The sequence below is a fragment of the Melozone crissalis genome, unplaced genomic scaffold (assembly GCF_028551555.1).
Source record: "Melozone crissalis strain CALT ecotype California unplaced genomic scaffold, PUWL_Pcris_2 ptg000068l_1, whole genome shotgun sequence".
Classification (NCBI taxonomy): domain Eukaryota; kingdom Metazoa; phylum Chordata; class Aves; order Passeriformes; family Passerellidae; genus Melozone; species Melozone crissalis.
Genome location: NW_026535846.1, coordinates 16,231,391 through 16,251,970, shown reverse-complemented (window position 1 = coordinate 16,251,970; position 20,580 = coordinate 16,231,391). Strand labels below are relative to the sequence as shown.

At 42.5% G+C, this 20,580-nt stretch overlaps 1 protein-coding gene across 2 annotated transcripts; it reads right to left on the bottom strand.

Moving 5' to 3' along the window:
- Positions 1-6,222: 6,222 nt before the first annotated feature.
- LOC128945716 (P2R1A-PPP2R2A-interacting phosphatase regulator 1) lies at positions 6,223-20,274 on the bottom strand. 2 transcript variants are annotated; one of them, XM_054289544.1, is made up of 10 exons: positions 20,104-20,274; positions 16,796-16,874; positions 12,843-12,899; positions 10,756-10,799; positions 10,622-10,676; positions 10,103-10,195; positions 9,557-9,645; positions 8,876-8,940; positions 7,831-7,927; positions 6,223-6,704 (listed from the first exon to the last, which is right to left on the bottom strand). In XM_054289544.1, the coding sequence occupies exons 1-10, from the start codon at positions 20,250-20,252 to the stop codon at positions 6,545-6,547; spliced, it is 888 nt and encodes a 295-aa protein (XP_054145519.1). In that variant the 5' UTR covers positions 20,253-20,274; the 3' UTR covers positions 6,223-6,544. The 2 variants fall into 2 exon arrangements, with proteins under 2 accessions (XP_054145519.1, XP_054145520.1); XM_054289545.1 differs by having other exon boundaries at positions 8,876-8,937.
- Positions 20,275-20,580: the final 306 nt, after the last annotated feature.

Sequence of the window (20,580 nt, the reverse complement as noted above, 5' to 3'; positions counted from 1 at the left end):
TCCCCTGGCTTGGTACATGATCCTCCCGAGGTGTCTGCACTTGTCTGGGTCAGAAAATCCCGAGGTGATCGTGTTTCTCTGGAGGAGTGAATCACAGAGTGCTTGAAACTGCAGCAGACCCAGTGCAGCAGGGACAGGAGGGGCTGCCAGGGAATCAGTTCATTGCAGCAGCTGATAATGGAGCCCCGGGCAGCAGGGCCACCACCTGGAAACAAATCAACCCCAAATCAGCCTCTGCAGAGGGAAAAGCTGAGCTGCTGCTGCTGCTGACATGGCTCAGCATGCCCCAGGAAGACAATGGAACGTTGCTGTCACTGCTCCTCTTGAAAAGCTCCACAGGGATGTTTGCAGCAGCTCCAAGAGGAGCCCATGCACAGAACTGTGCCTTCAACACAAATAAAAGCAGAGAAATCCTGCAATCAGCTAATTAAGAACTGTCAAAGCCAATCATGTGTTATTTTATCTTATGCTAGTATGTACAAGTATCTGATGACCAACAAGCCTAAACTGGAAAGAGTCTGCCAAATACGTTTGGCAATAAATCATTGTATTTTAGTCCTTATCTGTCAATGTACACTTAATATACCTGGCTTTCCTTGTAAGAGCTTTCCTTATAAATGTCAAGTTCCAATGCCCCTTTCCTTTGTCAGGAATGTGAATCTCACTCTTCAAACACACTCAGGGCAGCATCAAATTTAAGGATCAGGTCTTAAAAAACCTCCTGTACAGGAGGCCTTAAAAAAACCCCAAACCTTGAATCATCTGTGCCAGGTGGGTTTTGAGTTGTTGGGCTGGAGCAGCTCAGCTGCTTTGCCCTCTGACCTTGCATGAGCCCCTCTGGGCAGAGAAGGGAACTCACTGTCCTGCGCAGCATGCAGGGCTGAGCAGGGCTGCCCCTGCCCCTCCTGCCTGCTCTGTGCCCACAGAGGGGACAAGTGCCATGGAAAACAGGTTCCCTCCCGTGTCCCTGCGAAATGGGGCGCTCTCTGCTCGCTGCGGGGTAGGGAAGGCACCATCTCTCACAGGGCTGGAGGAGAAACAGCCAAAGGTAACAGTGCCGGAGTCTCTTTCCTGCAGGCATAATGAGGAAATTCAATAAAGACTGAAAGCACTGAAGGAAAGCGACGTTCACTGATGCCAGCAGCCGTCACTCACTCGTCACTGCCCCGCAGGAGCTGGTGAGGATCGGGAACCCCAACAGGAGCCACTTCCAGATAAGGACCTCAGTGGAAGGAGCCTGGAGAACAAGTTCATCCTCCCCAGAGGACAGCAGGAACGAACACAGGCAGGTGACACCTGCAGCACCTCAGTAAAGCCGAGTAAGGGTTTATTCACCCACTTTTGGTGTATCTTTGTCTTCTTTAGAAGCTCTCCACTGAACGCTAACGAGCTCTTTGCTTTGGATAATGAGCTGCAGCTAATGCACATCAGCTCTAGGAAATCTGCAAAGCTGTGTGACCACGCTGACGATGAAATGTGGAATTACATGCAGGCAAAGCGACCACATTGGTCTTCAAAACAACAGAGACTGCAAAGAAATCATTTAAGCAAGAGCACAACCACGATTACAGCTATGGGTGTCTCCTCAGTGTGAGGAAAAAGGCTGGTAAGGTATAGCTGAGTAACAGGCTCCATGTAATGGAACTTAAATCTATGTTTCCAGTTAAAAAAAAATTAACCATAAAATTTTCAATAGCAAAATATAATTTACAGTAACAAAATGAGAGTGTTCTCTAGAAAACGGCACACTCAGTGGCTTGAGGAATGAACATGAAGGCATTAGAGGAACATTTGCTTCAGCAAACAAAAAGCCACCATCAGGAGACAAAACTGCAGCAGGGAGAAAACCCGTGTTCCATCAGCATCACCAAACCCATTAGCGCCTTTCCCTCAGGAATGTGCCAGGAATCTCCACAATCCAAACCGACTGCTGAAGTGAATGCACTTTAAACGAAAGGATGTTGATGTATTTTTAGCAGGAAGCTTCTTGCAGCTCTTTCAGTGCGAGCTGCATTTAAACTGGCTTGAGAGACAACACGGTACCTGATTTCTGTGCCACAAACCCTGACGTGTGCTGTGCACATCATGGGTTTGATTTTTCTCCACACAAGGACAGAAAGTAACCAGGAGAGCCACATTTCCAAAGATTAGTCCCTGCAGCAAAACCTGCTTCCTCTTGAGCAGCTCTTCCTACCTGGATTGACACCCAGCAAAATTCTAAACATCTTAAATACAATTATTTGTCATGGAAGGAAGTCTTAAAATAGCAAGCATTTTCTAAGGCTCTTAAGAAGCAAATAAAGAAACCAAACAAACAGAAGAGTTTTAAATTTGATAAGTGCCAGATTTGTCTGAGGAATCTTTATGGCACTGGGGATGTCTCACCAGTTCCTTGAGAGACTCAGGGGAGCCAGCACTAAGGGGTGTGGAGGCTGTCTTGGGTTTTGGTTTGAATGCTCCTCCCCCCTTCTGAAATTTCTGCTCCCGAGCCAGCTCCTGGAAGTCAAACAAGGTTATTCTCCTTCAGCTTATTTTTTTCACCTCCTCTCTTGTGTCTCTACCACAAAGCCCCAGTGGTGGAAGCAGTCTCAGCGTGCGTGGGGTCTGGGTCTTTGGGATGCAGGGTGTCTGCCTCGAGTGCTCCATGCCAGAGGAACAGAATCTCCTGAGCAAGGCCTGGGCTGGATGGCAGCTGCTCTCAAGTTTATAAACAAGGATGCTCCCACCAGATATGCAGATATGGGAAGGCTCCACTGGTACTGGTAAAACAATCACTCCCAAGGAAATGAACCCGAGGTGACAATTTTTACACCCAGTTATTGAAAAGGATTCTTGCCAAGCACTCCTCTCTGTGTCAGTAAGGTTTTAATTACTGTGCTGTAGCTGTAAACATTCAGTTGCATGTACAAATATTTTAACTTGTTGCTTCCAGGAAATGAGGGATCAACTTAAACTCCATCTGCCTGTTGGTGATGAGAAAGGTTGCTTAAAAGAGGATAGGAAGAGCTCACACAGTTTAATTATGACTCCTGAAGCTCTCTATTTTAAGTAAATGAGTTACGACTCCAGCATATGCAAGAATACAACAGCATAAAGTGAACATTTCTGAAATGATGACTGCTAAGGCAGGCACAAGCTGTTCTCAAGCTCAGGGAGTGCTGGAGGTCCCTCCAGTCACTTCACCAGCAAATCATTGCACAATAGCAGGGCTGGACTCACAAACAGCACTGATACTGGAGCCACAGCACACATCTATAAATGGAAATATCTCAGTCTCACCAGGCTTTGGAGACTTGTTTTGTTTCTATGGGTTGGTGATCATTTACATGCAAGTTTTCTGAAAAAAAAGGTGAGAAGTAAGAATTTAGGACTGAGTTCTTACCCTGATCTCAGGAGGACCTTGGGCAGCTGCTCAGCTGAGCACTGAGGTCACCTGCCTCGCTGGCAGCACACAGATCCTGCAAGTCAATCTGAGGCAGAGGCTCATTTTTCCTGGCATTTGTACCTCTTCCAGAGGGAAGTATCTGTCCCTCTGCTAAATGCAGCAACCACTGAAGGGTTCATTCCAAAAATACAGCCCCTGAGCGCTGGCACGGATACTGGCATTCCCTCAGCAGCTGTGTCACTCTGGAGAAGGTGGAGGAAGGAAAACACCCATCCTTTGTCAAGGAGGACACAGCAGCCCCAGAGCTGATTTAACTGCCAGCAGATCCTGCAGGATAATTTTCAACCAGACCAAGCAAGTGCCAAATCCAAGTGTGATTTCTGGAAGGTGCCATTCATGGCAGAATCGCAGAGAGAAGCAGAGGCAATATTAAAAGTATGAGTTATGGACAAGTACAGGGTTGAATATGTGCATAGTATAACATCCCTGTATGTTTCCCAGATACATATTCTGGAGTACAATTGATTCCAGAATTTTTCATTTCAGTGTATGTGTCACTGGACTCCAGGGAGTGGAACTGCAGCTTCTTGGTGACATGGAGATAAAACACTGAGATGCTTTCCCACAATTTCAATGCAGTTTCTGTTTTGCAAAAGCAGGGAAAGGAGCAGATGCAGATAAATAACTATTTCACTCTCCTCCAACACCATTAATTGACCCAGAGAGGTTGTGGATCCCCCATCCCTGGAACTGTTCAAGGCTGGGTTGGACAGGGCTTGGAGCAACCCGGTCTGGTTGTCCCTGCCCCTGGCAAAGGTGGAATGAGATGGTTTTTAAGATCTCTTCCAACCTTCCCACAATTCTATGATTAACTGCCCTATTAAAGCAAAAGACAAAAGCTCCCCACTTCTTCCCAAGAGTTAAGACCTTCAGTATTTCCCACCAGCAGGCAGAACCTTCTTTATTTCACTACAACTTCATCTAGGTATAAACTAGGGACACATGTAACTTGTGTTCAAAAGTGTTTAGGTTTATTCTTCTTTATTCCTAGAGTTGTCACAGACCTGCAAGACAGCATTGCACGAGGAAAACAAAGTAAGTCTGCTGCAGATATTCATAGCTGCTTGCATGTTAACTAGACTGTGTGGAAGTAAATTACAACAGATATTCTGATTTTAAAAGAAAGCATTTAATCCCACAAGAAAACAAGAATATGGTTATCTAAAAAAGTGCAGAAACAGCAAAACACATTTATTTTTCCATTTATTGGCACTTATTTGAAAAATAGCATAAATATTCAACAGAAAAGAGACAAGTTGACCCACACTCAGCTATTAAACCCCCCTATACTCATGTGTCTTCCAACAAAGACTGGAAGAGACACCAGGAGGTTCCTTCTTAAGAAATAAGCAAGATTAAAAAAAAAAAAAAGAGTCTTGCTTTCACCACAGAAGAGTGGTGGCACAGCAACTCTTTGGCACAAACCTGAAACTGCAAAGCCAAACTTTGCCTCAGCAGAGAGAGCAAACAGAGCCCAGCACTCCTGAGTGCCTCTGCCAGGGACAAAGGGCAGCTGGGCAGGGGCTGCAACCTGCAGGGTGATTATTACAATAATTTAAGAGGAATGATACCAGAAGTAAACCATGTTGTATGTTAACTAGAACAGAGTCAGACTATTAAATACATTCTATTTTCTCTCTACAATAAGGACACACAGAAATGGGTCACTGGCCCTCAGGTCACCAGGTCTTTGCACTCCAAGCCATCCCTTTCTCATTCTGTCAGTCAAAGCTTCATCCATGTGAATCTTTCACAGCAGAGTTCAGGGCAGGTTTTTCTCCTACTTGAGGAAGTTTCCATACTTTTCTCACTTTATGACACACTACAAAGATTTAGCTTTTAAAAATAAAACATTTTGCTTCATTCTTAACCTCTCTGGAGAGGTTGGAAACCACACAGCACAGATGCACAGACATGTACAAAAAGGGACCCAGCTGGGGGAGTTGAGCTGCACAACCCCAGTGAGGGTGTCACTGCCAAATCCCAGCTGTCCATGGGGGGGTCTGCACATTCTTCCTCCTGGTTGGGGAATTTCAGAGTTGAGATCAGGATGTCTCAACACACTGACTTTTCAAGCATCTCAGATTACCAGATTCCAGGCTTCCAATCAGCATCTGAAGTTTTCAACAGCAGAAATGACTTAATGTCATTGTTTGAGGAAGCAACATCAGAAAATTAAATACAGATTAAATATGTTTGATGGCCTCAGGCTGTAAAAAGGTATTCAAGATTCCTCACCGTATCTGTCATATATGAGGACAAATACTGACTTAAAATAATGCATTTCTGAAGTACTAAATACTACAATCTCAGGATTTAATGCATTGTTCCAAATATTGTCACTATTTTTCCCTATTAAAAGACCTTTAACAGAGCATCTACCACTCCTATACACAATCTAAATGGGGATGAAAAAGAAAGAAATGCCAGATACAAAACCCCAGAAGAATGTTCCACACCTAATTTAGATTTAGTCACAACAGCAGTCATGATCATGAATGAAATCCAACATATAAATTTGACAATTTACCAACTTGTTATTTTCTGACATCCACTGGAACACAAAATTTATTAAGAGCCAATCATAAGAGAACACAATAATATTAATAATAATCAATTTCCCCCCTTCAATATTCTCCCTTTCTTATGAAGAAGAAAAAGAAAAAATATAAAGATCTAACACTCTGGGAATAGAAACAATTAGTAAGCTGCTTCATTGCTTTTAGGCTGAGGACAAATGTGAGTTATCTGCTCCTCCACAGGCAGGGAGGACAGGGGCTGCTGGCAAGCCAAGTCTTCCACAAGCAGGACACAAGTCCAGTGCTTGTGACTCTTGCCAAGGAGATCACACCACTGCAAACCTGCCTGCTGACTGACCTGGGCACCCAACGTGTCTGCAGCCCAAATGCTTCTGTACTGTAATAAATGTCATACAAATCACTAGAAAGGTGAATTCCTCCTCAAGGAACTATTCTGGAAGTTTTCTAGAAGTAATGACATTGCTGGAAGTTCCTATGAGGAACAGAATGGGTCACACACAACAGAAGGTCGGGGCAGTATCTGCCTGTTTCCTGGTGTCCAGCAGCAGATTCCTGCTCCTCAGTTCATTGGTAACTTGGCCATGAGATCCACGGGCAAAAAAGGGGATCTGGAGTCAGAGAGTGACACTGGAGAGTCTGTGCTGGTGCCAGCTTCAGCTGGGGAGTCACAGGAGGAGCCTGCACTGCTCCTGTTGTCATCCAGGGCGTGCGAGGACAGACTGAAAACAGAGAGACACCAGGGCTGAGAAACGAGGCAGTGGCTCAGGGAAGTGCCCAAAACCAGCCCAAATCACCCCAAAGCCATCCTAAACACACAGGTGCAGCTCTGAAGGAGCAGCAAGCCCTGTGATACCCCTGCAGCCACACACAGCCACTTCCAGACTCACACAGGACACTCTGCCCATGTTCTCCCGTGCTCACCCAAAATGGGGCACAGATCTGAAGTTCCAGACTGAACAATCCACTCCAGCTTTACTCCATTCTCAAAGCCCTGGGCCAGCACAACAGCTTGAGGTCTTTGTGCCAAGAGAGCAAATGAAAAATTGTCCCTCTTGCATTGTACTATGTATTTCACAGGACACAAATTCATAACTACAGCTGATCTGTCATCAGTGATAGCAGCAGAGTGATTTTTTAAAATTACCATCTCCTACACCAAGAGGCAGCAATTGAACCCACATTGCTATCCCCACTGTAAACAGGATGTGCCAAAAATATATGTTTTTAAACTACCTTTAAAACATCTATTTTGTTATTGCTACTCAAAGCTTCTACATGACTTGTACATCAGCTGAGAGGCAAAAAGACAGAAATACAGTGAACAACCCTTGACAGTTGTGTGGGCACACCCTATGTATGATTAACCTATTGACTAAAACACTAGATCAAAATCCCTTGCTATTACCAATCACTACAATTTTTAACAAAGTACTTTTTATCTTCTCCCAGCTCCTCTGACCCTCCAGGGAGGGTCAGACAGATTCATGTTCCTCTGTGACTAAGAACAAGGGAAAAGAAGAAAAACCCAGTTCATCCAAAAAGCATCACCATTCACACTTGATTGCAATTTGAATCAGACTCCCAAAGCTGTCATCCATGAGGTGTCTTTTCCTAAAAATGCTCAACACCCCATGTTATCAGCCAAGCCTAGAAACTGCAGAATGGAAGGGAACATTGCTGCCTGCTCACTGTGATAATTTCAGTGCTCTAACATTATGAGATATCTCTATTAAAAAAAGACAAAAACAAACACAAAAAACTTCAAGCATTCTCCCTGCTGGAAAAAAAGAGATTTGTAATGCTTCTGCTGAAGGGACAATAAAGAGATAAAGAGCACAGATTTACCATGCCCCAAGGTCCGCCTGATGTGCAGCCTCAGGGGTTAGCATGGTGGTGGATCCTTGGAATAATCTTTTTGGGTGATCTTCCATCTCTGTCACGCCTTTGGGAAGAGATACCAAGTGGTAAAAATTACAACTCACCTAAACTAAAATCTGCTTTCAGTGTGCTTCTACAGAGCAAACAGAACAGGGGTTCAAACTAACAATATTTCATATGTTGAACATAGAATTTAGATGCTGAAATTTTAAAGACTGTCTATTTTCTGGAGCCATTTTGTCCAAGCTTCAGTACAGTTTAGTGAATAATTAACTAAGGCTTAGATATCAGATATTTATTCTTCAGTAGTGAAGAATAATCCTTTTGTTTCAGTTTACCCAGCTATCACTTCACTGACCAGCTTCACCACAGTAGAGAAGCTGAAAATAAGGAAAAGGAACAAGGTCCAGAATGATCACAAAATTTTCTATTGGCTTTGATTTCCAAACACTCTGGAAGAGGAGGGGATAGATATGTGCTTAAAAAGGCTATGACAGAACTCTGATGAAAGTGTTTTAAAAGTTGTCTCAGAGCCAGAGATGTTCTGTAACAGAGGAGAAGCTTGAAGATATAAAAACAGGTGCAATAAATTTTCCAGAAGTTAGACTTAAGGAAAATGCAGAAAGACAGAGAAACATTTCCTAATAAAGCTGTAAGGTGCCTACCAGGCCTGTGCATCAGCTCTGGGTTTTCAAGAGTTATTTTTAATGTACAGTAGCTGTGTGCTTCAGTTAACCAGGACTTTCAAAGTTTTCTGTTTAAGTTAAATATACCAATAGTTGTATTTATTGTTTTGTTAAGCAGTTTACATCAGATTTTTTATCACATCTACATGACCACAGCAATGGGGAGGAATTAGAACAAAACAATTATTAGCTTTATGGAATTTAAAGCTTTATGAAGTCACTTTTTGAAGTATCAGCCAACTGGACAGAATTATGAAGAAAGCTATAGGAATTATTACATAACTAACAAGTTGGCCTGTTGTATTTGCCAAACCCAAATACTGCACCTTTTCTTTTCATTGATCCAAGAACACTTGGTCGAATGCAGTTAATGGGGCTCTGGCTTCTCCTGCTAAAAGAAGACAAATGCTGCACTGAGATCACCATTGAAACAGAAAGGTTGAAAAAAAGAATCAAAAGATATTTAGAAAACAAACTACTGGGTGGAAACCACTAAGAAAATAGGCATTAAAACAGCTTATCCAAAAAAAGATGGTTTTTTTCCCCCTCTGAAGATAGGCCAGGAAGGACAGAAGTGAGCAGGAAATGTTTAATTACATTATTTCACAACTGGAGCAGTCAAAAAGATCTCATCCAGGCATTGACTACATCTCAGCTGACAGGCTGAACTGTGAGGGCCTAGTAAAATTTAACTGTATGCCCACATGACTCAAAGGAGTAAAAAACCCTAAATCTGTTTGTGTTTCCTTTCCCTCAGAATTCAATTACTAAAGATGTGAATGAGAGCAATATAGAGACTGCATTGGGAAGACAGATGCCACAATGCTATGACATGAGGATTTTGACAAATGTTTTACAACACTGTAAAATCTAAACTCTGCATGAGTATATGAAACTGTGTTTGTGCTCAGAAATCAATTATGGATGCAACAAATTCTGGTATTTCAAATGCCTGCTATGAACAAGCTTTGTTAATTTTCTATCATTGCTATGATCTGGTGACCTACCTTGAAAATCTCCTTGTTGGACTTGGGCTGGGACTCGGAGGCAACCCAGTGCTGCTCACCAGACTTTGCAAAGATGGTGAGAAACATTGCTGAGAGGAAAAGAGTTTGTGTTATTATAAATACTGTATCACTCCCATGTGGTAACAGTTAATGCTTAACTGCAGGGAAATAAATAACCCAGTATCAAATTCAGCAGCCAGTCATTGGCTATACTGAGACATCACTTTTTGCTACTGAGAAAAGAAAAATTAAAATTGGACAGATTCCATTTTCATGCAGATGTATTTCACTGTACTCTGGTTAGACAAACTTATTTGGTTTTTATTAACCACAGCACAACAGCTGAACACTCCACAGAAATTCACATCCACAACATGAGCAGCTGGTATTTTCTGGTTTGGGGTTTTAGGGGGTTTTATTTACTCTCTAGTTTCTTGTTTGCAGCTGAGGTAGAAAGGAGCAGGTGGCTTAATCTTTTGCTACTAATTTGGTTGAATTTATTTAGCTCTACTTAAGATAAAACCATTATTACCACATTTTGCTCACCTTCCCTATTCCTCGTGTAGGTGAAGGAGCTGGAGAAACAGGAACAAAGTCTACTTGCTTTGGTGATAGTGATTTTTCAAAATCATTGTCACTCTGTAAACAGTACACATAATTAATCTCACAGGCAGGTACCTTAATAAGAAAAGGACTGATTGGTGTGAAATCCCAAAGTTATCCTCCATCATCTCAACAATTATTAGGCAGCCATTTCTAAGCTTATGCTTAACAAAAACAAAAAAGCCTTAAAGATTACATGGAGACTATCAGAACATGGAAGAAAAATTGAACAGGCAGACATCCATGCAATTTTCTTTTGACACAGCAGCCCAAGGAACCCACATGTACCTTGAACAGTTGATAATTCTATGCCTTGTTAGTGTGATAAATTGCTGATCAAAAGCAGTACTATGACAACAACTTAACTGGAGGTCAAACTATCAAAGGAAATGTTGACATGAGAGAGTCTCTAGTGTCCTGATACTGATGATAGAAACACAAATTAAAGCATGAATGCATTACCAGGCTCAAGCTCTCCTCCCATGAGTGGCTCATCTGCATTGCTACTTGCACTTCTCTATAAAGAAGAAAAGAAATGTATTGTGCTGGGCCCACAGATGGCTGCAGTGACTGTTCTGCTTTGCTTTAGTGCTCACCTTTCACGAACGGTTTCTCTGTTCAGCAAATTCATTCCTTCCTCCTAAAAGATCAGCACATGAAGAAGTAAGGTCAAAAAACCCCCACTTTGTCCAGCAAATCAGAAAAGCTGTGGTTTCACTTCCCTTTGGCATGTGGAAAATTTAATTCAACCCAGTTAAGCAACAATAACCTCAAGTTCTCATCCATGGAGAGGAGTGAGGACAGGATGGGAAAGAGATGTAGCAGGAGAGACCATCATGTAAGAAGTGCTTATGTGAGCTGGTTGTCTCCCAAGCTGCTTTATTTTCATTACTAACCAAGAAGTAGCTACCAAACTGAATAATGGTAGTATGAACCAGAAATTCTGCACATGCCAGAGTGTCCTTATGCAGTCTTCAGTAATTTCATTTTACAAAGGGGATGCTAGTACAGATAAACCTCAAAAACATGGCTGGATTCTCACCTGACCCTATGGATTACTGACTAACTAGACATTTGTCAGCATCTCATTTGCAATACACTGCACTGCACACAATGAATTCAGGGGTCAGTGAGGGTATTTTTCTTAAAAAAACTCCATAAAATATTATTAAAATGGATCAAATATATAAAATTAAACATTAACACCAAGTACAAACATGACTTAATCTCCTCTAAGGCAGACACCATACATTAAAATTAACTGAATGCTACCCAGTTTGTTCAGTGAATGAGTAGGTTCCCTAATTTAAAGTAAAAGTTCAAGTAAACATCTTCACAATCCTCATCATAAGTAGGAAGAGTCTAACTTCTCCACCTGTGTGATAATTTGCTCAGATTTGAAAGAGATCAGAAGTGAATCACACAGGTTCTCAGTGAGTATACAGGACATGGAATTAATTCCAACTAGTGAATCTAAAGCTCAAACACAAATTAGGAAATTACACTGTTTGCTTCAATAAATGGAAGACACAAACATGAATGCAGAAACATTTTCCAGAAGATTGAATTATCAAATTTTACTTCAGGTAATAGAGCAGAGCCACAGGGGTTCATTCCTTTGCTCTCAGCATATTTCTCATTATATCTCCCTGCTCACTGCAGGAGGGTTGGACCAGATGACCTTTAAAGGTCTCTTTCAACCCAAACTAATTTATGATTCTATCATATTTACATATTAATCCTAAGCGTTTTTATATTGATAAAAGAGCTGTACAACAGACCTGAGTGCTTCAGAGTCTACTCAAGCCAGTAAATTATTTACATAATGAAAGCAAGCAGTTATTTTCTTCAGGATTACTGTGCAACTACCTTAAATAACCGAGGTAGGAAGCAGAAGTGCCTTCCACCACTCAGGCACCATCCCCTAAAAATGCTGCCTGAAGCATTAAATTATTTTCTTAACTTTTGACCCTGTAAAAATCAAGCCTGTCCATTGAAAACTAGCCAGCTAAAAAAAAATTAAAAAAAAATTAAGCACTATCAAGCCAATTTTATAACCATTTTACTGTGAAAAAGTGGAGATATAAAATGAAGGAGACACAAGAGTTGGAGCTTGTTGATTTTACAGTGGAGTCCTCAGCCTGTGGTGTGCTGGCTGGGGCAGAGCTATTTGAGCCTGCTCAGATATTCCCCACACCACCCCCCTGCCCGAGTGTTTGCTCTGCTGCCCTTCCCCCTCCGCTCCTGCTGTGACAGCACAAGTACAGGGATCTGGATAAGAAAATTATACAGATGAAAAATAGCCCAGCCAGAAGAGTACAGACTATTTTTCAACCAGAGTGCTTCCTTATCCTGCTCATTTTCTGGCTGCACAAGACTCCTGTGCCAACACAAGTTAAGGAACACTTTGTCATTGGCCCCGAATATTTATGCTGGCACTGCTGCCAGAAACTTGGTGAAACTTTACCCTAAGGGTTTACATTAAAGGTTTCCTTTCTAAAATGCCCATTTTAAGAATCCTCTCTCTGCTTAAATCTTCTCCTTGCTGTAAGATGCATTTTGCTTCATGAAACGTGGAACTGGGCAGGCAGTTTGCAAATAAAATCTCCAGCCAGCTGAAGGACATTAAACATAGACTGCAAAAAACCCCATAAAAAAGTCATTTAGAAGAATCTGTGCTTACTTGTTTGATTTGATGAAGACGGCTGCTAGGAATCCGGATAGGAGATGATGGCACAAACTGCAAGACAAAGTCACACACAACTGAAAGTACAGCAGAAGGGAGGGCAAGGTGCCACAGAAATGTCAGTAAACTAGTGTTTCCCCAAACTAAAATTTAAAAACTAATTAAAAAAAACCCCATATCACTTACAACATCCTCAGTGTATACATAACCTACATTACTTACTTGCAAGCATGTTGCATTCTTGCATGTTAATATGTATTTCCACATTATACTGCTTTGTAAGCTCACAGATGCTAATTGGTATCAGCCTGGCTTCCATTCCATTTCCAGGCAACTAGAACTGACAGCTTTCCCCACAGAATGGAGCTGCTTTTCACTAGCACACTGTCACCCCTGGTATGTATGTTGGCATATGTATTTTCCTTTATGTGACTCAGAATATTTATTTTCATTTAAGTGGTCCAGAAAGCTCCCCAATAGATCCTTTAAAATACAAAGCCAAAACAAGAAATTGTACAAAAAGGTTCCTGGATTGTTGTCTGCTTATAAATGAGTACTTTGACAGGTGAAAAAAATCAGCCATTAGAAGGCTAACAAAGAGTTAAACACTTTCTTTATGGTTTCTCAAGAGCTTCACCAATTTGGGTGAAATCAGAGAAGACGTCACTAAAAATGGCCTTCTGTTAATGTTGACAGTTTTGCATCAAGATCTCACTGGAATGCTATGATCTAAAACTGCACACCCCAAACCGAGTAATTTAAAGTGATTATTTTCTCAAAATATCATTTTCTTTCATAAATTTCTCACCCCTCACATTGTCTGCCCTCAGTTTATTTATGTCATAGCCATTCAGGAAACAAAAATTCTAAACTGAAGCCTTGAATAGAGGTTTAGCTTCTCTGTAAGATGACAATCCTTCCAAAAAATAAGGTGTCTTTTCAAAATGGATGTGTTCAGCAAGTAAGGCTTGCATTATTATAGGTGTTTTTATACTTCATTCATTACAAGGCTTCATCTGCTTCACAAAACATTACTGGAGCTCTTCATCATGCTGAAGCTGGAGACAAACACTCAGTTAACTGTTACTGCACCATTTTCCAAGCAGTGCCATGGAGAATACAAGGATTTTGCTGCCTGACAGGGTGAGTTAGCACAGACTATTAATGCTTCATACACCCAGAACCCTCCTTCTAAAACAACAAACATGAGGACATCACACCCTGCTTCTCACAAAAGAATTCAGCCTATCAGGCTCACACAGAGGATGACTAACATTTCTGCCAGAATTCAGTCATTATAATACATAATACTAAAGTCTAACAACTATAATATCTTGGTTTGCTACTTTTAAGGTCCAGCTTAGGTCAGTTTTACCATTATAGTGGGTTCCAAAAAATCCTGTGCACCTAATAAAAATTCCTCCAAGCTGCACGAGCCAATGCAGACCTTGAGCTGACCTTGCTTCTCACACACAGAAAAGGATCTGGACAATAGTGCATTCCTGCCTATTCACTCTGTCATTCCACAGTAGAAATGCATTTGTTCCACTCATTATATTCTAATTTTATAACTGTGATCCACATACTTCAAGGTTTGACATTAATAGAATATGTAAAAAACCAGTGGCTTGCAGTATAAAACAAACAATGTAAAAAGACAATGAAGTGTTCCTCTGCAGGGTCTGATGCACTAACACAGCTCTGAGGATCCCACATCTTGTTTCCAACAAGTCATCATCCTTGCTTGGTCAGTGTGTAAAACTCACTTTTGCTCTGTTTGCATCCTTTGATTTAATTCTTGTGGAAAGAAACCTCAGTCACTTTCAAAGGCTACCTGCTAAACTGAACCCATATATTACAATTATGCTACTCAAATCCCCATTGTTTTAAGAGAGCAAAAAGCTTATTAAAAACATTACAAACTATTATACTTTGACCTTTCCCCCAATACAATGTGCCAGGTGCTGTGCTCCAGAGCAGGCAAAGTTCCAGCAGTGCCAGGCTGGCAGCAGGCACTGCCCAGGTGAGCAGGGACTGCCCCAGTGCCTGTGCCCTGCCCTGCAGTGCCCTCTGCCTCCTGCAGCACAGCCACTTGAACCCAGCAGGGAAAATACCCAGATAAAAAAAAAACAAATAGAAAAAATTTAACATCAGCTTCTGCTGAAATAGCACCTAAACATCTAACCACAGACTCTGCTTAAGCAACAAAACAAAAACCCCAGCCTGCAAAACAAATCAAAAAACCATCAAAACATTTACTCCTTGGTATCTCCTGGAAGAAAATAAACTGCAGATACTGCAGAGCCTGGTTAACCCTTCCTTGGCAATTACATGTAGTGTCAGAAAACTGCAGATCAAACCCCAGCCCAAATGGCAGCACAGCCCTTGCAGCCATCATTACAAACCAGCTGAAGTCTGAGACTTGGGAGAAACTACTCAAAACCAGATTGTGGAATTCAGCTAAGCAACTGGGACAGCACTGAAGCTGGAGCTGATGGTGTATGACCCCCAGTTACCAGAGATTTTAACAACTCCTGTGGTTCCCCTGACAGGGAACACCACACAGATTATACAAACACTAACCAACTTTCTTTTATGAAGTTTAACAGAATATAAAATTTAAGCTATATTTGTAATACTTGTAATAAGAAGTTTCAGTTGCTTACTGAATCTTTTAACCCTCTTACAGTTTACACTGCAGTAAAACTTGGATTAGTTCTCTTAAATACAAAGAAGAGGGTTTTGAAATACACTTTATCACTGTCTTATGTAAAATTTATTTTATAAAAGTAGATGTGATCTAGCTCCTTAGAATATCTCTAACATCATAAAACTAAATGTACTTCTTTGCTATAGGAAGAATACCAGGGAAGGTTGCTTAGGGTCCTTGATGCTGAAAGTTTAATTCTATCACAAAATCATTTATCTGTGGATGATCCTGGTTTAAGGCCACAGAAGGATGAGAATCTCTAAGATCCTTTCCAATTCCATCCTCCCTGCCATATTCAACAGAACCATAACCCAGATCAAAAACTCACAGGAGCATTTCAAAGCAGACAAGGCACTGATCTAGCAGTCAGTGGGGAACTTGATTTTCATGTAAGTAAAATTTCATGTATTTTGCCACTACCTGGTTAGCTGGGAGGGAAGAAAAAGAACACTTTTTAATAACATTAGTGTGAGGGGAAGGGTTAGGAACATCATCCCATGAAGATGGAAACACTGCTTAACTCCAGGAGACCGCACCATTTATGAGGGCAGGCAGAAGAGCAGCCCATCAGTGAATTAGCTCCTGCTTCCCAGCAAGTTCTGGGCAAGGCATCCTGAATTAGCATCTTTTTAGCCCAACAACTGAGAATCTTCAGGAATAAACATAATAAACTGAGCTTTTGCCTTTGTTTGTTTCTCCTCTTGCCTGACCACAAGCCCAAACTGATTTATAGTAAGTTGCTGTCCTAAAAATATGAAGAAAGAGACTTGATTAAGAAATCTTGACCATAACACTTTCTTTCAGTTTTTTCATGCCAGCAGGAGAAAGGCTTTTCCACCAATCTTTTCTTATACATAACTATGCTGGTTCTGTTACAGATGCAACCTTGCTGAAATATTTCTCTGCACATTTTTTCTTAAGCATCAGAAATCATTTAAGACACTGATTACTGTTAACAGTACAGTTATATATTTTGTTTACCTAGCAAGCTACCTTTCTTACTCTACCTTGGAACATCTGTTTTACAAGCAAAGTTATGATCACAATAAAACACAAGCATTCTCCAAAGCCAATGATCTATAGGTAACACTTCATTACAACTACAGCATATGAATGTCACAGTCTAGAGCCTTGTTTCTGAAAGCAGTGTGGTATTGGTTTCACAGGCTGCAGGCTGATTTTGTTCACTGCTGTTTGCACAGCTCTGCCTGGCAGCTGGGGGTGCTGCAGGGCTCCTTACCAGGCTGTGCCGGTTCATGACCGTGGTGCTGTTCCTGCGGGTGCGCAGGACGCTGCCCTGGAACACCTGCGAGTTGTCACTGCAAAAAGAAAATCCCAAAATCAGTGCCAAAGCCACTTCCTCCCCAGCAAAGAGCCCCTCTTCACACCAGCCCACTTCCCAGGGCTGTGACAGCTCTCCTGTGGAGACAAAGCACTCCAGAGACAGGCAGGTGAGAACTCCTTCAGCTTGTTGGCAGAGAGTGCAAATCAACTCGTTCATCCTCCAGTTCCCAGCTACTTCAATTAATGATTTCAATTAATCATTTCGTGTCTTCAGAATAATTGAAGAATTGTTTAGACTGTGAGGATTTATTGTGTTTGGAATGGCTGCTGCTTGTATATTGCTTCAAATGTCATTCAACAGAACAAATGTACCAATGGCTTGTAAGCAGTAACTGAAACAAACTTCGATCCCACAGATAAAACAGAATTAAAAATACAGCATCTTGATAAATCTTATCACCACAAACATTTAATATCTTCTGAACATTTCTCCAGCAGAAGTTAAATTAAACTTACAGTAAACCCAGTTTTTAAGGCCCCACAGCAGTGAATCCATTGAAATGGTATAGGATTATTTATTTGACACAAAATGAACTTCTTTCTCAAGGCAATTTCAGTTCTATTGATTCCTAAAGCAAGTTTTACTGGTCATGTCATCATCAATGTTATCAACAGCCAATGATCAGCACTTAATGAATGCAACTGCAGAAATAAACGTTTTTTCTAGCAACCATAACAAAAATGTTGAGGCACAACCCTACAATCCCCAAAAATCAATGAGGAACTGCAAAGGTGAACAACAATCCAAATGTAAGACTGTAATAAGATTCAAATTACAAGAACTCACATTGTAGTTTCAGCTGCTAACTTGGGATGAACAAAAGTCCCCCAAAATACAATTTCTTTAAAACTAACCTGACCAACAGCACTACTGTAAGGACTGATAATCCTACTGCACTTCCATGACACACCATTGTCAGAATCCTCTAGTTCAAAACACACCAGTTGACACATAAGTTTTAGACAGCTTTTATGTAGCTGTAAATAAAAAACAAATAAAGCTTATACTGTGAAATAAAAGCCAACAGCAACTGGCATAAGCACTGTACTTCCTGCCAAGAAAAATGCATAGGCTCTGCTTCTCCAAAATGTCAAGTACATAGGATCAGACATCATTTCCAATTTTCCCAGAAGTTTCACTCAGCTCACACCCACGGGAGACCAAACAGCTGCCATGTGACAGAGGTGGAAGAGGAGAAGCTGAAGGGATCCATGACATGATGTTTAGAGATGAGTTTTGGCTGAGGCCACCAGCCACAATTCCTTTCAGTGGAAGTGCACTGCTTGGCATGCAAACACAGGACAAACAGCTCATCCTGAAATCCAGGGGCTGAGTCAAGAAAACAGGTTGGAACAATCCTGTCCCACATTACCACAGCCTGAGTCCAATACTCAGTGCTAACTAGCAGAGAGGGAGAGAAAAAAGACCCACAAATAATCCTATCTTTAATCTCCCTTGCAAAAACACCAGATCTCAGACTTACTTTTCACAGTTCCCATTAAAAATCAATTTTATTTGGCACAAAAACAAGAGTTAAAAGTTCTGTGAAATGTAACTTTTGTGATCTAAAATATTCCATTTATAACTGTTCTCCGGATCTATGGCAACTCATTTTCCAAATTCCCTACTAAAAAATGAAGAAGTCAAAACAAGAGGCAGAGGAGAAAAAGCAAGCTGTGTGAGAGCAAGAGCTTTTGTTTCAGTTTACCCAACAAAGCCATTCTGGGAAAAACTGAAGTTTCTTGCCAAGAGCTGCAATCTTGCAAAAACAGTATTCTGGTGGAAAATTCCAAACTAACAGGCAAACCACTGTAACCAACTCAGATTAGTTCAATGGCATTTCAGTTTTATTTGTATGAACACCTAACCCACAGTGTATGCACAGTGCCAGGGCAAGAGCTCAGGCTTACCCTTCTATCTGCCCAAACCCTGAACTAAATAATTTGTTTGGGATTTTTTTAAGAGTCAAGGGGCTTTCCATTTCCAATTTACAAAAGGCTGAGATTATAAAAATGTCTTGTCTCAGTTTAGTTTACTATTAGAAATTAGTTTACCTGCTCAGAAACCTCCCAGGGGAGAGCTGCCATACACAACCCTTCTATACTGCATCAAAACGTAAAATAGGAGTTGTTCCATTGTGATTATGTACAAGAATCAAATTTACATTAACTTAACATTAATTCACGATACAATAAAAAGCAGTATTTCATCTGAACTGTCAGGTTAACCATTTTGGGAAAAGAGGTATGTGAGATTTGTTCATCTCTTGATATCCAGTTCCTTACAGAAACAGAAAGGGGAAAAAAAATCAATCCACCAGGAAGTACTTATCATTTAATACACTACAGTTTATGAAACTTATTGTCAATATGCTCTCCCCAAATGCAGACACGCCACCAAGAGCAGCAGCACATGGACCACCTTACAGCTGGATGGAAGCCACACCATGCGGCAGATGGGGCATCTCCCAGCTTCTCAACAGCCCAGAGGGCATAAGCAACAGCCCTTTGGGTTATAAACTTACCCAAACAAAACTGTACTACAAGAAACCCTACCTGTCTGAAAGCTTTCACCTGCCCTTGCCTGCCACTGCCACTTTGTGTCCTGTCGGCTGAAGAGAGCCAGAGCTGTCAAACCCCCAGCCCTCCTGCAAACAGACCCAAACAGACCCGCCACAGGCTGGTGCCAACATCCAACACGACTGTCCTCACAGCACACGGTATTTGTCCCGGTAATGCATATTACAGAAATTAGTACCAGCCAGGAAAATGCCTGGCCACCTGATACACTGCTTTACACTAAATGCAAAACTTACGTCAAGGTCCCGTGAAATGACCTTCCTGACCAAATTTGCCTGATTGTTCCGAAAGCATTTACTGTTGTAATGATACACAGAGCAGTGATTTATTTTGTTCAGACCCGACCATCGCGATTGTTATTCGATGCATAAGAACAGCCACAACTCTGACGTCGCGGACGGTGTTCTGTAACACACAGCAGCCCTTGGTGAAAACAAAGCGTTCCAGTAAAACCAAATCCCGTCTGCCCGGGCTCCCTCGCACCCCTCCATGCGTTGGTATGCTCCCTAAATCCCTCCCAGCCCGGGACAGCGCTCAGGATCCCGCTTTTCCCCGCGGCGCCGCGGAGCATCCCCGGAGCCCCCGCACGGCCGGGCCGGGCCGGGATCCCCCCGGGCCCCTCACCTGAGCCCGTGGATGAGCGGGGCGCTGTTCGACCGCCTCAGGCCGCCGCCGTCGCCCGGGGCCGCGGCGCTCCCCGGCGGCAGCTCCAGGTCCAGCTCCATCTTCTCCTGAGCCATCGCGGCGGCTCCGGCTCCTCCCGCTCCGCCCATCCGCGGCCTCAAGCCGCCGCTGCCCCGGCTCTGCCGAGCCCGCGGGCGGGGGGGCTGCCGCAGCAGCGAGGCCGCATCCCGGGGCTCCGGGGGCGGCCCGTGCCCGCTGTTCCCGCTGATTCCCGCAGCCCCCGCGAGCCCTGGGCCGCTCTCCCTGCCCGGCCCCAGCGCAGGCGGGCCCGGACGCAGGGCGCAGGCGCAGCGCTCGGGCCGCGGCCGCTCGGGCACGGCTCCGTGAGGGGACAGACAGGAGTGGAGCGGAGCGCGCTCGTCCCGCAGAGCTCTCCGGCCGAGGGACACCGCTCTGATCGGAGCGGAGCGAGCTCGT

Coding starts and splice junctions, on each gene's coding strand:
- LOC128945716 (XM_054289544.1), bottom strand. CDS start 20,252: ATGGGCGGAGCGGGAGGAGCCGGAGCCGCCGCGATGGCTCAGGAGAAG. Junction 12,900..16,795: donor TCATGAACCGGCACAGCCTG/GTAAGGAGCCCT, acceptor TTTGTCTTGCAG/TTTGTGCCATCATCTCCTAT. Junction 8,941..9,556: donor CCAACAAGGAGATTTTCAAG/GTAGGTCACCAG, acceptor GTCTTCTTTTAG/CAGGAGAAGCCAGAGCCCCA.